The sequence below is a fragment of the Lonchura striata genome, chromosome 26 (genome assembly GCF_050655825.1).
Source record: "Lonchura striata isolate lonStrDom1 chromosome 26, ASM5065582v1, whole genome shotgun sequence".
Taxonomy (NCBI): Eukaryota; Metazoa; Chordata; class Aves; order Passeriformes; family Estrildidae; genus Lonchura; species Lonchura striata.
Window position 1 is genome coordinate 779,848 of NC_140728.1, and position 16,108 is coordinate 795,955.

General features: G+C 46.2%; 1 protein-coding gene across 5 annotated transcripts in view; it reads right to left on the minus strand.

Moving 5' to 3' along the window:
- Positions 1-10,941: 10,941 nt before the first annotated feature.
- Positions 10,942-16,108, minus strand: part of MAGI3 (membrane associated guanylate kinase, WW and PDZ domain containing 3) — a 55,586-nt gene continuing 50,419 nt past the window's right edge. For 4 of the 5 annotated variants that reach the window (XM_077789098.2, XM_085561038.1, XM_085561037.1 and 1 more), the window contains 2 exons: positions 15,728-15,866; positions 10,942-13,963 (listed from right to left, as the gene is read on the minus strand). In XM_077789098.2, coding sequence (XP_077645224.2) covers positions 12,909-13,963; positions 15,728-15,866 — 1,194 coding nt within the window. In that variant the 3' untranslated portion in view covers positions 10,942-12,908. Of the gene's footprint in view, positions 13,964-14,374; positions 14,465-15,727; positions 15,867-16,108 lie in introns of all 5 variants that reach the window. The other variant, XM_021539518.4, reaches the window with a different exon arrangement.

Sequence of the window (16,108 nt, forward strand, 5' to 3'; positions counted from 1 at the left end):
GGGATGTGACAAACATTAAATACCAGAAACTTCCTGGGCTGGATTTACAATAACGTGCCAATATCTGTCACCTACGTTGGACAGTGTGTCCCCAGCCTGAACGAACAGAAAAATGCCAACACCACAGTGAGACATGGAGGGTGTGAAGAAGGAGAAAAAGGACAAGGCACACCCAATTTCCTCCATCTTGCCTCCTTTGAACCCCTAATCTAGATTCCTAAAATTCTACTTTTGCACCCCTGCCACACTAATTATTACTGATATCAAACACTCAGAGCTGGTACTTCATGCTGTAAGACTGAAAACTCTTTTCCATGGCCAGAGATCACAGCCAGTGTCTCTGGGGCTCTGTCCAGGGGGTTCCTGAGCCCTGCCAGGGTCCCAGACCTGCCAGGGCAGCCAGAGGGGTGCCCGGGACTCCCAGACAGTGTCACAAAGGGACCTGGGGCTGAGGGCAGGGGGCTGGAGGGTGGCACAGAGGGTGGGGGCAGCTGAGAGGCAGCAGGGTCTGGAGGGGTAAAAAGGGGGCACAGGGACCCTGAGAGGCTGCGGTGGGGACCCAGAGGGTGACACAAGGAGGCTGAGGGACAGAAGGAGTATTTAGGAGTAAAAAGGGTGGCACAGGAACACTGAGAGGCTGCAGTGGGGACCCAGAGGGTGACACGAGGCTGAGAGGCTGAGGGTGCCTTGAGGACAAAGTGGGGGTGCCTGAGGGTGACAGGTGAGCCAGCCCTAAGCCCACCCCAAACAGCACCCCTGGAACAGCAGCTTTCCCCAGCAGCAGCTGCGGGCACCAATTAAAAGGTCGGGATGGTGTTTGCTGGTTAGAGAGCAACTTGTCTGGGTTGGGGAGTAAGCGCTTCTTTAGGTTTTTTTTTTGTGTTTTTAAAGGATATTTGAGGGATTTTCTCACAGGAGCTTTTTAGGAACTTTCTGGGAACGTTTAGGCTATTTTTAGGCTTTTTTCAGGGTTTTTAAAAGATTTTTTTTTTAAGGTACTTTAAGGGCTTTCTTAGTACTAATAGAAATTTTAGGGGGCGTTTTTTGGGTGTTCCTGGGGCTTTTTTAGGAGTATTTAAAAATTCTTAGGGTTTTTTTAGGACTATTGGTGGTATGTGGAGGACTCTTAGGACTAGGGTATTTTTAGGTGTTTTGAGGGAAGTTTTATGTTTTTTTAGGGTCTTAGTGTATTTTAAGGATTTTGGGGCTATTTTTAGGAATATTTAGGGATTTTTAAAGGTTCTATGGGGATTTTTAGGGGCTTTTTAAAGCAGGGTAATTTTATTGTATTTTAAGGGAATTCTGAGGCTATTTTTATGTTTTTGTGGGGGTTTTAAGACATTTTGAAGTTGAGGGTTTTTTTAGGGCATTTTTATGGGTTTTTAGGGTCTTTTCATGGCATAGAGGCTGAGGCGCAGCTTGAGGGGCACTGTGGGGCTTGAGGGTGACAGAGGCTGGGAGCTGAGGGAGGAACAGGGGAGGGGACAGTGGGTGACACAGAGAGATGCTGAGGGGGGCAGGGGCAGCTGGAGGGTGACACAGAGAAGCTGGGGGCTGAGGGGCAGAGGAGAGGGATTAAGGGTGGCACACAGGAGCTGAGGGGCAGCTGAGAGGGGGCTCGAGGGTGACAGCCAGAGCCTGAGGGCTGGGGGGCTGAGGGAGGGGTCAGGGGTGAAGGGAGAGGGTCTGAGGGCTGGACAGTCCAGTGGGGATCAGGGCTACAGGGTACAGGTGCAGCACCCCTCACCCAGCCCTAACCTCACCCTAAGCAGCCTTTTCCCTTTTCACCCCTAACAACAGCAGCACAGCACAGCAAGCCTGACAGCGAGACCACACCGGAAGCCTCCCGCTGGGACAGGACTTATATAATAAAATATCCATATAGATATAATTATATAATTATATAATTAAATATCCATATAGAGATGTATCATTAATACATGTGGATATATAAATATAAAAATTACAAAATAATAGGAATCAATATAGTACATAATGCATATTTTACTGTATATGTCTTATTACAACACATTACACGTCATAAATATATATCGAAATATAGTACTTCGATATATTGTGATAGAATATATAAGTACTTGTAAAAAACAATAATAGAAATAAAGAAATATTTAAATATAGTTTAAAATAAAGGGGATTTTATTTTCTATTTGGTAGTAGGTAGGGGTTTTATTATAAAAATTATGAATAAAAATAAAATAGAATTAGAAATCTTTGTATAGAAATATATCCTAAATATGTTAAGATCTATATAAAAATTCAAAGGTGAGTAAATATAAGTATTAGCAGTATGTACGAAATAGAATTTAAATAAAAAATTATATATACATTTATAAAGACATCAATATAAAGCAGAAATGCAAATGTGACTATAATAATGAAAAAATATATAAATATTCGAGTATCATTTATAGAAAGGGCTTTTTTTGTTGTTTTTATTTGGTTAGAGGCAGGGCTTTAATGGAAAAAATTTGAATATACATTTTATTTTGATATCGTTCTAAATATGGAAATATATATTCAATGTATACAGATATATATAAAAATATAAAATAGAAATAAAAATAAGTATTAGGAAGAGATAGACTATAAATAACACCACACATCAATCTACATTTAAAATGTAAATTTGAATATAAATGTGAAAAATGTAAAAATAAACTCTGTTGAAATGCAGTTTAAGAGGAAAGGTTTTTTCTTTCGGTTCCTATCGGGTCCGAGGCAGGTTTTTTGTTCCGTTCTTTCCCGCGCGGATCTTTGGGGCATTCGCTGCTGACGGCGCAGTGCTGCCGCCGTGTGGGCAGAGAGCGGCACTGCAGCCCGCCGCCCGCGGCCGCCATCTTGGGAGTGGCTTGGCGCGGACTCGCTTGACCTTCTCGAGAGGGCGCGAAAACGAGGACGTTGAAATTCGAGGACCCGTGGCTGTTTTTACACTGCCTGAATTTCCCGCACCGCCGACGCCCCGCGACGGGATTTTCCGCGGCGGTTCTGGTATCGTGCACACGGGCTGTGGGGTCAGGAGCGCCGCGAGCGTGCGGGTTTTTGGCGGGAGCCGACAGGCATCGGCATTAAATGCCTGTCACCATCAAGGTCCCCACGGGCCGCCATCTTGTCGCGGACTCGCTTGACAAGTGCTGCCGCCTTGTGGACACAGGGCGGTACTGCAGCCCCACAGCCAGCGAGACCCCAAAACCACCGGGACGGGGCGGGAGGGGCCAGAGCGGCCCCGAAACCACCGGGACGGGGCGGGAGGGGCCAGATCGACCCCAAAAACCACCGGGACGGGGCGGGAGGGGCGAGGGCGGCCCCGAAACCACCGGGACGGGGCGGGAGGGGCGAGGGCGGCGGCGAGCGGCGAGCGGGGCGGTGTCCGAGTGAGGGCGGCTGCCGCCGTCCGTTCCAGAACGCTTTGTGCCTTTCTGCCCCGCGCCGGCCGCTCCCCGGGACCCGCCCAAAAATAACCGGGACCCCCCAAAAATAACCGGGACCCCCCAAAAAATAACCGGGACCCCCCCAAAAATAACCGGGACCCCCCGGTCCCGCAGGGAGAAGGCGCTGGCGCTGACCGGGAACCGGGGAGTGGAACCGGCCATGGACGGATGAGGGGGGGACCCCAAAAACACCCCCGGGACCCCCCAAAAAACCCAGCGGGATCCCCCAAAAACATCCCCGGGACCACAAAAAAAAACCACCCGGGACTCCGAAATCCCCCTGGGACCCCCAAAATCCCCCATGGGACCCCAAAATTATCCCCAGGACACCTAAAATTCCACCTAGGATGCCCAAAAACCCCTTGAGACCCACACAATTCCCTTCAGAACCCCAAAATCCCCCCTGGGACCCCAAAAATTCCCATCAGGGTCCCCGAAATTCCTCCTGGGACCCCAAAAATCCCACTGAGACCCCCAAAATTCCCTTCAGGACCCCAAAGCCCCCCCTGGGACCCCCAGAATTCTACTCGGGACCCCCAAAATTCCTCCCAAAAACCACCTGAGACCCTCAAAATTCTCCCCAGGACTCCAAAACCCAGCCGGGGACGCCCAAAATTCCCTTCAGGGACCACAAAACAGCCCCTGGGACCCCCAAAATTCTACTCGGGACCCCCGAAATTCCTCCTGGGACACCCAAAACCCCCTGAGAGCCCCAAAATTCCCTTCAGGACCCCAAACCCTCCCCAGGACCCACAAAATTCTACTCGGGACCCCCAAAATTCCTCCCGAAAACCACCTGAGATCCTCAAAATTCTCCCCAGGACTCCAAAACCCCGCCTGGGACTCCCAAAATTCCCATCAGGGACCACAAAACACCCCCTGGGACCCCAAAAATTCCCTTCAGGGTCCCCGAAATTTATCCTGGGACCCCCCAAAAACTCCATGAGACCGCCAAAATTCCCTTCAGGACCCCAAAAACCCTCCTGGGATGCCCAAAATTCCCATCAGGGTCCCCGAAATCTACCTGGGACCCCCAAAATCCCCCATGGGACCCCAAAATTATCCGCAGGACACATAAAATTCCACCTAGGATGCCCAAAAACCCCCTGAGACCCCCACAGTTCCCTTCAGAACCCCAAAATCCCCCCTAGGACCCCAAAAATTCTACTCGGGACCCCCAAAATTCTTCCTGGGACACCCAAAAAATTCCATGAGACCCACAGAATTCCCTTCAGGACCCCAAACCCTCCCCAGGACCCCCAAAATTCTACTCGGGATCCCCAAAATTCCTCCCGAAAACCCCCTGAGACCCTGAAAATTCTCCCCAGGACTCCACAAGCCCCCCTGGGACGCCCAAAATTCCCATCAGGGTCCCTGAAATTCCTCCTGGGACCCCAAAAACCCCACTGAGACCCCCAAAATTCCCTTCAGGACCCCGAAGCCCCCCTGGGACCCCCAGAATTCTACTCGGGACCCCCAAAATTCCTCCCCAAACCTCCCTGAGACCCTCAAAATTCTCCCCAGGACTCCAAACCCCCCCCTGGGACTCCTGAAATTCCCTTCAGGACCCCAAACTCCCCCCCTGGGACTCCCAAAATTCCTTTTGGGACCCCAAAAACACCACTGGGACCCCCAGAATTCCCTTCAGGACCCCCAAAATTCCTTCTGGGACCTCCCAAAAACTTTGAGAGACCCCAAAAGTTCCTTCAGGACCCCAAAACCTCCCTCAGGACCCCCAAAATTCTACTCGAGACCCCCAAAATTCCTTCCAAAAACCGCCTGAGACCCCTAAAATTCTCCCCAGACTCCAAAACCCCCCCTGGGACTCCCAAAATTCCCTTCAGGACCCCAAAAACCCTCCTGGGATGCCCAAAATTCCCATCAGGGTCCCCGAAATCCGCCTGGGACCCCCCCAAAACTCCTTGAGACCACCAAAATTCCCTTCAGGACCCCAACCCCCCCCCCCCCCCCAGGACCCACAAAATTCTACTCGGGACCCCCAAAATTCCTCCCCAGAACCCCCTGAGACCCCCAAAATTCTCCCCAGGACCCCAAAACCCCCCTTGGGACTCCCAAAATTCCCTTTGGTACCCCAAAAACTCCACTGGGACCCCCAAAATTCCATTCAGGACCCCCAAAATTCCTTCTGGGACCTCCCAAAAACTTTGAGAGACCCCAAAAGTTCCTTCAGGACCCCAAAACCTCCCTCAGGACCCCCAAAATTCTACTCGGGACCCCCAAAATTCCTTCCAAAAACCCACTGAGATCCTCAAAATTCTCCCCAGGACTCCAAAACCCTACCTGGGACCCCAAAAATTCCCATCAGGGTCCCCGAAATCCACCTGGGACCCCCAAAATCCCTCATGGGACCCCAAAATTATCCCCAGGACACCTAAAATTCCATCTAGGACGCCCAAAAACCCCCTGAGACCCCCACAATTCCCTTCAGAACCCCAAAATCCCCCCTGGGACCCCAAAAATTCTACTCGGGACCCCCAAAATTCCTCCTGGGACACCCAAAACCCCCTGAGACCCCCAAAATTCCCTTTAGGACCCCAAACCCTCCCCAGGACCCAAAAAATTCTACTCGGGACCCCCAAAATTCCTCCCGAAAACCCCCTGAGACCCTGAAAATTCTCCCCAGGACTCCAAAACCCCCCCTGGGACTCCCAGAATTCCCTTCAGGACCACTAAATTTATCCTGGGACTCCCAAAATTCCTTTTGGGACCCCAAAAATTTCCTTCAGGACCCAAAAATCCCCCCTGGGACCCCAAAAATTCTACTCAGGACCCCCAAAATTCCTTCCAAAAACCACCTGAGACCCCTAAAATTCTCCCCAGGACTCCAAAACCCCCCTGGGACTCCCAAAATTCCCTTCAGGACCCCAAAAACCCTCCTGGGATGCCCAAAATTCCCATCAGGGTCCCCGAAATCCGCCTGGGACGCCCCCCAAAACTCCTTGAGACCCCCAAAATTCCCTTCAGGACCCCAAACCCCCCCCCCCCCCCCCCCTCCAGGACCCACAAAATTCTACTTGGGACCCCCAAAATTCCTCCTGCGACACCCAAAACCCCCTGAGAGCACAAAAATTCCCCTCAGGACCCCAAACTCCCCCCTGGGACTCCCAAAATTCCCATCAGGGACCACAAAACACCCCCTGGGACCCCCAAAATTCCTTTCAGGGTCCCCGAAATTCCTTCTGGGACCCCCCCAAAACTCCATAAGACCCCCAAATTTCCCTTCAGGACCCCAAACCCTCCCCAGGACCCTCAAAAGTCTACTCGGGACCCCCAAAATTCCTCCCAAAAAACAGCCACGGGTCCTCGAATTTCAACGTCCTCGTTTTCGCGCCCTCTCGAGAAGGTCAAGCGAGTCCGCGCCACGCCACTCCCAAGATGGCGGCCGCGGGCGGCGGGCTGCAGTGCCGCTCTCTGCCCACACGGCGGCAGCACTGCGCCGTCAGCAGCGAATGCCCCAAAGATCCGCGCGGGAAAGAACGGAACAAAAACCCTGCCTCGGACCCGATAGGAACCGAAAGAAAAAACCTTTCCTCTTAAACTGCATTTCAACAGAGTTTATTTTTACATTTTTCACATTTATATTCACATTCGGATTTATAATGTATATTGATATATAATTGTATTTTCACAATTCCTTACATTTATTCCACTTATTATATTTTATTATATTTTATATTTTTATACATATCTTAATAGATTGCTTACATATTTCTATAGTTAGATTTAGAGTTCTAAAAGGTTTATATTGATTAAAATAAAAACCTGACTCTATCCAAGTAAAAATCTTTAAAAAAAACCCTTTATTTAAACTCCATTTAAATTTATTTCTATTTTTCGCATTTATAGTCAAATTTACATTTTAAATGTAGATTGATGTATGGTATTATTTATAGTCTATCTCTTCCTAATACTATTTTTATTTCTATTTTATATTTTTATATATATCTGTATACATTGAATATATATTTCCACATTTAGAACGATATCAAAATAAAATGTATATTCATATTTTTTCCATTAAAGCCCTGCCTCTAACCAAATAAAAACAACAAAAAAAGCCCTTTCTATAAATGATACTCGAATATTTATATATTTTTTCATCATTATAGTCACATTTGCATTTCTGCTTTATATTGATGTCTTTATAAATGTATATATAATTTTTTATTTAAATTCTATTTCGTACATACTGCTAATACTTATATTTACTCACCTTTGAATTTTTATATAGATCTTAATGTATTTAGGATATATTTCTATACAAAGATTTCTAATTCTATTTTATTTTTATTCATAATTTTTATAATAAAACCCCTACCTACTACCAAATAGAAAATAAAATCCCCTTTATTTTAAACTATATTTAAATATTTCTTTATTTCTATTATTGTTTTTTACAAGTACTTATATATTCTATCACAATATATCGAAGTACTATATTTCGATATATAATATTTATGACGTGTAATGTGTTGTAATAAGACATATACAGTAAAATATGCATTATGTACTATATTGATTCCTATTATTTTGTAATTTTTATATTTATATATCCACATGTATTAATGATACATCTCTATATGGATATTTAATTATATAATTATATAATTATATCTATATGGATATTTTATTATATAAGTCCTGTCCCAGCGGGAGGCTTCCGGTGTGGTCTCGCTGTCAGGCTTGCTGTGCTGTGCTGCTGTTGTTAGGGGTGAAAAGGGAAAAGGCTGCTTAGGGTGAGGTTAGGGCTGGGTGAGGGGTGCTGCACCTGTACCCTAACTTGCCTCCTAAGCTGTACCCTGTAGCCCTGATCCCCACTGGACTGTCCAGCCCTCAGACCCTCTCCCTTCACCCCTGACCCCTCCCTCAGCCCCCCAGCCTCAGGCTCTGGCTGTCACCCTCGAGCCCCCCCTTGCCCCTCAAGCCCCCTCTCAGCTGCCCCTCAGCTCCTGTGTGCCACCCTTAATCCCTCTCCTCTGCCCCTCAGCTCCTGTGTGCCACCCTTAATCCCTCTCCTCTGCCCCTCAGCTCCTGTGTGCCACCCGTAATCCCTCTCCTCTGCCCCTCAGCTCCTGTGTGCCACCCGTAATCCCTCTCAGCTGCCCCTCAGCTCCTGTGTGCCACCCGTAATCCCTCTCCTCTGCCCCTCAGCCCCCAGCTTCTCTGTGTCACCCTCCAGCTGCCCCTGCCCCCCTCAGCATCTCTCTGTGTCACCCACTGTCCCCTCCCCTGTTCCTCCCTCAGCTCCCAGCCTCTGTCACCCTCAAGCCCCACAGTGCCCCTCAAGCTGCCCCTCAGCCTCTATGCCATGAAAAGACCCTAAAAACCCATAAAAATGCCCTAAAAAAACCCTCAACTTCAAAATGTCTTAAAACCCCCACAAAAACATAAAAATAGCCTCAGAATTCCCTTAAAATACAATAAAATTACCCTGCTTTAAAAAGCCCCTAAAAATCCCCATAGAACCTTTAAAAATCCCTAAATATTCCTAAAAATAGCCCCAAAATCCTTAAAATACACTAAAACCCTAAAAAAACATAAAACTTCCCTCAAAACACCTAAAAATACCCTAGTCCTAAGAGTCCTCCACATACCTCCAATAGTCCAAAAAAAACCCTAAGAATTTTTAAATACTCCTAAAAAAGCCCCAGGAACACCCAAAAAACGCCCCCTAAAAATTCTATTAGTACTAAGAAAGCCCTTAAAGTACCTTAAAAAAAAATCTTTTAAAAACCCTGAAAAAACCCTAAAAGTAGCCTAAACGTTCCCAGAAAGTTCCTAAAAAGCTCCTGTGAGAAAATCCCTCAAATATCCTTTAAAAACACAAAAAAAAAACCTAAAGAAGCGCTTACTCCCCAACCCAGACAAGTTGCTCTCTAACCAGCAAACACCATCCCGACCTTTTAATTGGTGCCCGCAGCTGCTGCTGGGGAAAGCTGCTGTTCCAGGGGTGCTGTTTGGGGTGGGCTTAGGGCTGGCTCACCTGTCACCCTCAGGCACCCCCACTTTGTCCTCAAGGCACCCTCAGCCTCTCAGCCTCGTGTCACCCTCTGGGTCCCCACTGCAGCCTCTCAGTGTTCCTGTGCCACCCTTTTTACTCCTAAATACTCCTTCTGTCCCTCAGCCTCCTTGTGTCACCCTCTGGGTCCCCACCACAGCCTCTCAGTGTCCCTGTGCCCCCTTTTTACCCCTCCAGACCCTGCTGCCTCTCAGCTGCCCCCACCCTCTGTGCCACCCTCCAGCCCCCTGCCCTCAGCCCCAGGTCCCTTTGTGACACCGTCTGGGAGTCCCGGGCACCCCTCTGGCTGCCCTGGCAGGTCTGGGACCCTGGCAGGGCTCAGGAACCCCCTGGACAGAGCCCCAGAGACACTGGCTGTGACCTCTGGCCATGGAAAAGAGTTTTCAATCTTACAGCATGAAGTACCAGCTCTGAGTGTTTGATATAAGTTATAATTAAGTGTGGCAGGGGTGCAAAAGTAAAATTTTAGGATTCTAGATGAGGGGTCCAAAGGGGACAAGCTGGAGGAAATTGGGTGTGCCTTGTCCTTTTTCTCCTTCTTCATGCCCTCCATGTCTCACTGTGGTGTTGGCATTTTTCTGTTGGTTCAGGCTGGGGACACACTGTCCAACGTAGGTGACAGATATTGGCACGTTCTTGTAAATCCAGCCCAGGGAGTTTCTGGTATTTAATGTTTGTCACATCCCACTGAGGGCAGAGCCCCACACGCTGCCCTGCAGGACAGAGCTGGGCAGGGCAGCAGAACATGTTAGAGATAAACAGAATAAACAAATTTGAAAACCAGCAGAGACTAATTATGACCATTCTTTCGCTGTGGGGCTCAGAGACTTTCTACGATCTCGGAATCATCAGTGCCACAGATTCCCACAGCAGCGTGCAGCCCACAGACGTCGTCCCTGCCTGTTTTATTTCGGTGCTGTCCTCCATCCAGGGCTGCAGTATCCCCACGAGTTCGGGCTCCCATGTGGGGCTGCAGGGAGCCAGAGGTGGGCGGTGGGGGCAGTGAGGGATGGGCAGGGGCGGGATGGAGAGGAGTGACGGGTGGAGAGAGGGCAGGAGAGGGGCAAGGTGGGCTGGAAGAACAGACAGGGTGAGAGGGGGAGACAGGGACCGAGAGGAACAGGGCTGAGGGGACGAGGTGAGAAAAGGGAGGGGCACTCCATATCTGCCTGACCAAAGCTGCAGCAAAATACAATTCTCATTTCCAGGACAATGCCAAACACCTGCTGCAAACTGACATCAGGAATGTGGACTAGTGACTTCAGTTTCACAGGGCCAGCGCTCGTGTTCAGGGGCCAGTGGCTCTGAGGGGGCAGCTGCCTGCAAAAAATCCGAACGGCGAAGGATGTGTCCCAGACCCAAGATGCCCCACCTCAAACTTGTGCTGCCCTGCATCACAGCCCTGAAAGCCAAGCAAGAACCTGGTTTAGACAGTGCAGAACCAATAGCCCATGAACTGGAGTTTGTTTTTAATATATATATAAAAAATAATGAGCGATTTACAGGTCTCTAGTCAGAACCTCAGAAGTCTGTATAAAGGTGCTGTACAATATATAAACATTTACACCCAGTACATCCATACATTGCGTAGCATTCCAAGGCCACATGGCTAAGTATGATACAGGAAGTACAGATACAAGGGTTATGGAAGGAGAAATCACATACAGGTAAGACATTATCAGGTCACATGAACATATAGAAAAATAGAGAGGAATTGATGGCAGGGAAATAATTTCAGTGGGGCTAAATTCATCTGGAATTAAAGGACTGGACTTGTCACTGTACTTAGTGGTCAGGCCAAGTGTACACAGCTCAACATCAACCAACCTCTGGGGAAGAACACAGGGCAATATCTACACAGACTACTTCAGAGTATTAAATATTTCACAGTCATATTCCACTCAGGGAGTATTCGTACATGTTATGCTACGCAACAACCCTGTGTCAGTGGCTCACCTGGTGTCGAGCAGGTGAGCATGGTTTAGAGCTGCTTTAAAGCCTTTTGAATTCCCAAAGTCTGTTTAAAAGCTGTTTGAGCTGTACTTGTGAAGAATTCCACTCAGAACTGCCTCACCGTGCTTTGTCAGCCTTCAAAAACTTTTAATGTTTCAAAGCCAAAATGAGATATTCACTTGCAAAAAGCATATCATGTTTGAATTTTAAGTAAGTAAAGCTCAATACTCTTTTCTCTGGCAAACTGGACCAAGGGCCTCCTTTCACCACTTTTCTGCAGTCATTGAAAATCTCAGATGTCAGGAAATAATCACTAAAACTGTGAATAAAATAAACTCCTTCATTTCTATTGTTCTTGTGATGTGTCAGTAGGTTCTGGTGGTAACATCCCTCTTTAAAACATCTCTGCCAGCCCAAACTATAGATGGTGTCTCCTGTATCCTGTTTGTCATCAACACTCCTTGATCACATATCCATAGAAAATAGGGGAGAGTTCTAAAATACACAGGCAAGAATTTCACTGAAAAAGCTGCTCTGGTAGCTGAATCTGTCCTAAAGGTCAGTTTTTACCTCTACAGAGGGGAAAAAAAACCCAATTCCTAACTAGCATTAAATAATTAAAGATGGGACTTCAGTATGACCTCCACACTAAGGCTGAGGGTGTCACGGTACCATGAGTGAAACCAAAGGAATTGTGTTATTTAACAAAACCCAGAGTTTTCTTTCCTCTCACGGATGTTTGCAGCCCAACTCCCTGTGAATCAAGGAACTAAAGTGATTCTGCTGTGTCAGAAAAAGCAAAATTACAAAATAATGTCAAATACCATATTTAGCTACAGGGTTTTGTATTAGGTATAAAAATTCCAGGAAACATAAGAACTGAGCAGCATCAGCAGCTCATTTGCTGCCCTGAAACTGAGAGAACCAACTCACCCGTGTTCTCCCTGACCCAGCAAGAACACGGCGGTTTCCTGATGCAAACATGCAACCTGCTCTGGAGAAAACACCCACTTCAGCCCAAACCTGCCTTGTCTCTGACTGGAACCCATGTGGGAAGGGTTAGATTGACTGGTTACAGTAAATAGCTTGGCACAAGAACAGGAGGTGAGTCAGGATCACATTAGCAATAGAGGCATTAAATAACTTTGTTCAGAGTTCACAATACTCAGGGAAGCTGCAGCAGTGCAACACTGGGAGCAGCAGACATGGCCTGCAAAGGGACTTGGGGACCACAGCTCATGGAAGGGTTTCACTGAAGCAATCTGAAAGTCCTTCATGGAGCTTAGATAATTTAAAAACAAGTGAAATACTTTCCCCCCCTTTAACCAGTTTCTGAGGAAAAAAAAAAAAAAAAAAAAAAAAAAAAAAAAAAAAACCAAAACTGTGTGAGAAAAAACAATGCTTTAAATTACCCTTACTGGAAAATTGACCAAAACATGTTCTAAAAAACACTGTCTCTCAGTCAGTCACAACCATTTTCCAGGCACTGGGGTGCCCTTACAGCCACTGGGGACCCTCCACGGCCCGGGAGTTACCAGTGTTCTCCTTACTGGAGAACTCCTCTCAAGCTGGGAAGTTCCATCTTTGGTTTCATTGGGCAGCTTCACGTGTCTCTCTCCATGGTGTCTGTTCAGCGTAAGAACTTCCTGTGTTTCTGCCCTCCTTTGTTTCTCCATGGATAGCAATGGGATATTGGAAAGGCTGGAGGTTTTGAATCTGCTGGAACCTACGTCTCCAGAATTGGACTTGGTTAATAAATCATCCTCAGAGGCATTTCTCCTAGATTCCCTGAACAGAAGGTTATCCCCACCAAACACCGGGTAATGTTGGTCTGCAGAACACCCTTCTGTCTTTCCCAGGGTCTTCTGCTTCATCTCTTTCCTGGTGACTTCTGGTTTATCATTCCCACCTTTCAACTGCTCAACAGAACGGGATGTTTGGATCCTTCCCACTGTTTCTGTACTTCCTGGCTTGCCGAGATGTCTTTGGGGACTTGCTGACCTTCCTCGATTTCCACGGGAAGACTCCTTTTTGTCACTATTCTTCATCTCTTTTCCTGTGGTTTTACTCTCACTCCTGGAACTGTCAGATTTATGTGAGAGATTGCTTTTCTCAGAATCCCCTTTCCTGGGGCTGTGGAATCCCATTTGAGGGTATCCTTCAGCAGCCCCTGACTTTGCTGGACTGGCAGGTCTGTCCTTTCTGGTCTCTGCTTCTGAAGTACCTTTAGTGATTCCAAACCCAGGACTTGAGGGACATTCCCATCTGTTCTTTGTTCTCTGGGGATAAGACTGAGGCTTCCTCTCACACAGGTTTTCAGTTAAAGTGCTTAACTTGTCAGGCACAGTGTTCTCTGCTTGTTCCAGTTCCTCAGACAGCTGAACTCTGGTTAAAGCTTCTCCTGGTACTGCTAAATAACACACTTCAGATGGGGAAGCAGAATGGGAAGATGAAGATAATAATGGTGACTGTTCTTCATATATTACATTTGATGAAGCAGGATTGGAGCTATCCCAATCACCTGGAAGCAAATGGCAAGAGATTTAATTTAATACATAAGAAGTAATAATCAGCAAACTACTGAGTTCAATTCAAAAAACATTATGGAATGACATACTTTCAAAGCTTTATTTAGCCAGATTTCTGTATTGTATTGTTCCATAACAACCCTGAGGATGTGATTTTGGAAAAAAAATATCTAATTCTCAGAATGCTGGATCCCTGCAGGACTGATATGGTCTTGTATCAAAACAATTCGAGAGCCTACACAGCAAAATTTCAAATTAAAAAGTCCCTAACCTACATTTTTTAATAAAACCTAACAAACTAGAACTGTTATTCCTACAGGAATCTGAAACAGTGAAAAGTTTGGGTTATTCATAGCTTTGCACTTTAAAAATAGGAAGAGATGAAACAAGATATGCAGATTTACCAAGTCTTTAAGGAAAAACCAAGAAAAGCACTGAAAGCCCTTAATGTTGCTCAGGTTTCACGTAGGGACACAGACTGGAAGGAGCCAAACCTGAAGGAGGAAGAGAAAAAGCCCAGAAGTACATACCAAAAAAAAAAAAAAAAAATCAGAGTACAGCAAGCAAGATCTCAATCAGAAATGTGGGATTAACAGCAAGGCAAGAGGCCATAAACCCTTCCCCACTCCACTACTTCCTTCACCTCATCCCAGGCCCCACTCTAGACAAAAGTGCTGGCTTGGACATGTTCCAGAGGTTCCCTTTTGTCTGATTCTCTTTCTCCTTCAAAGCTCAGGGAATTTCTGCGACCGGCAGGGTCAGTAGTGATGCTCAGGACCCTTTTCTAGCTTTCAGGAGGAAAGAAATTGAGACAGTTCTGAGCAGATTTTACCCTTTGAGTGAATGCCAGTAAGTGACTGAACACAAAAAGTATTTTGATAGCTCAAACTGTGTGTTTGGGATTTTGAAAGGATAAGCTTGGGTCACTGTGACTGAAAAGCTCCTTATCAGAAAAAGTGACCCTACAATTTAGGAAATTTAACCATCAGCACCTTGGTGTCAGCATCAGGGCTTACAAAGACTAAAATGTATATTTAGAAAATTTTATGTTCTTTGCTTTAAAATGCTGCCGCTGCCAAAAGTCTCTGATTTGCAGTCTTGGAACTGAGTCAGACGCAAAGTCATCAGTTCTGAAATCTCTGGTTCCTGCAAACATTTGCTCTGCTGCCCTTCCTGGCTTTTTTGGGTTTGTTTTTTTCTTTTCTGGCCTACAGAGTTGTGGTTTCTTTTTGTAGACACAGAAATCACCTTGAATCAAACTGAATGCCTTTGGAGAGTGAAGTTGTCCCTTTCCTGCTTCCTAAAGAAGTTTTGGCTTTGAAAAACAAAGCATTTCATAATTTAGAAGGCTAAAACCAGAAATAAATATGTACAGAAACAAACTTTTAACAATACTGTAGCACAGAAAATTTTCATTTAAAAGGCAATCAGGGTTATCAGAATATTTTTATAGAAAAACTTGATTAGCTTGGACAGAGCTGAGAAACTAATTAGAAATATGGAATAATTTCAGATTGTGCAATACTTCTATGTACTGTCATGTGTTAATTTCCCCCAAATAATCCTTGTATTTGAAAGTATATAATTTTATTTTTCAATTTTTACATTTTAATTTTTAATTTATTTCAGTAATAAAAGCACAGCTGTCACAAAGGCAACTGCCAACTACTGCAGTGAACAAGCAGCAGAATCTCCTTATCCCACTTTACTTCCCTGCCTTGCAGCCTCAACACCAAACAGCCCTTGAGACAACGTACTGTGATCTGGTATCAGTCCAGTCCCTGGTCTCAGCAGCAGCAAAACTTTATTTCCTCCAGCCTGAATCAGCTCAATGGCTCGTGTGTGAGTGATTCCTTGGGTAGGTTCTCCATTAATTTCCACAATTTGGTCACCAACCTGAGGAAAAAAGAGCAGCAGATTAGTCTTTGGGACTCTCTGATGCTGTGAACTGGTTTTTAATTTAGAAAGAAAAAATAACAGAGGCAGATGCTTCTGTTTTCCTTCTTGTGCTAAAATACAGTGGGCATTAGTGACACCATTCCATGGATGACAAGCAGGATGTGACTCCAGGGTCTGGGGGTTCAGAGGTGCATGGAGGTTGTCTGCTCAGGAAAAAGTTCCAGAGATCTTAACCACAT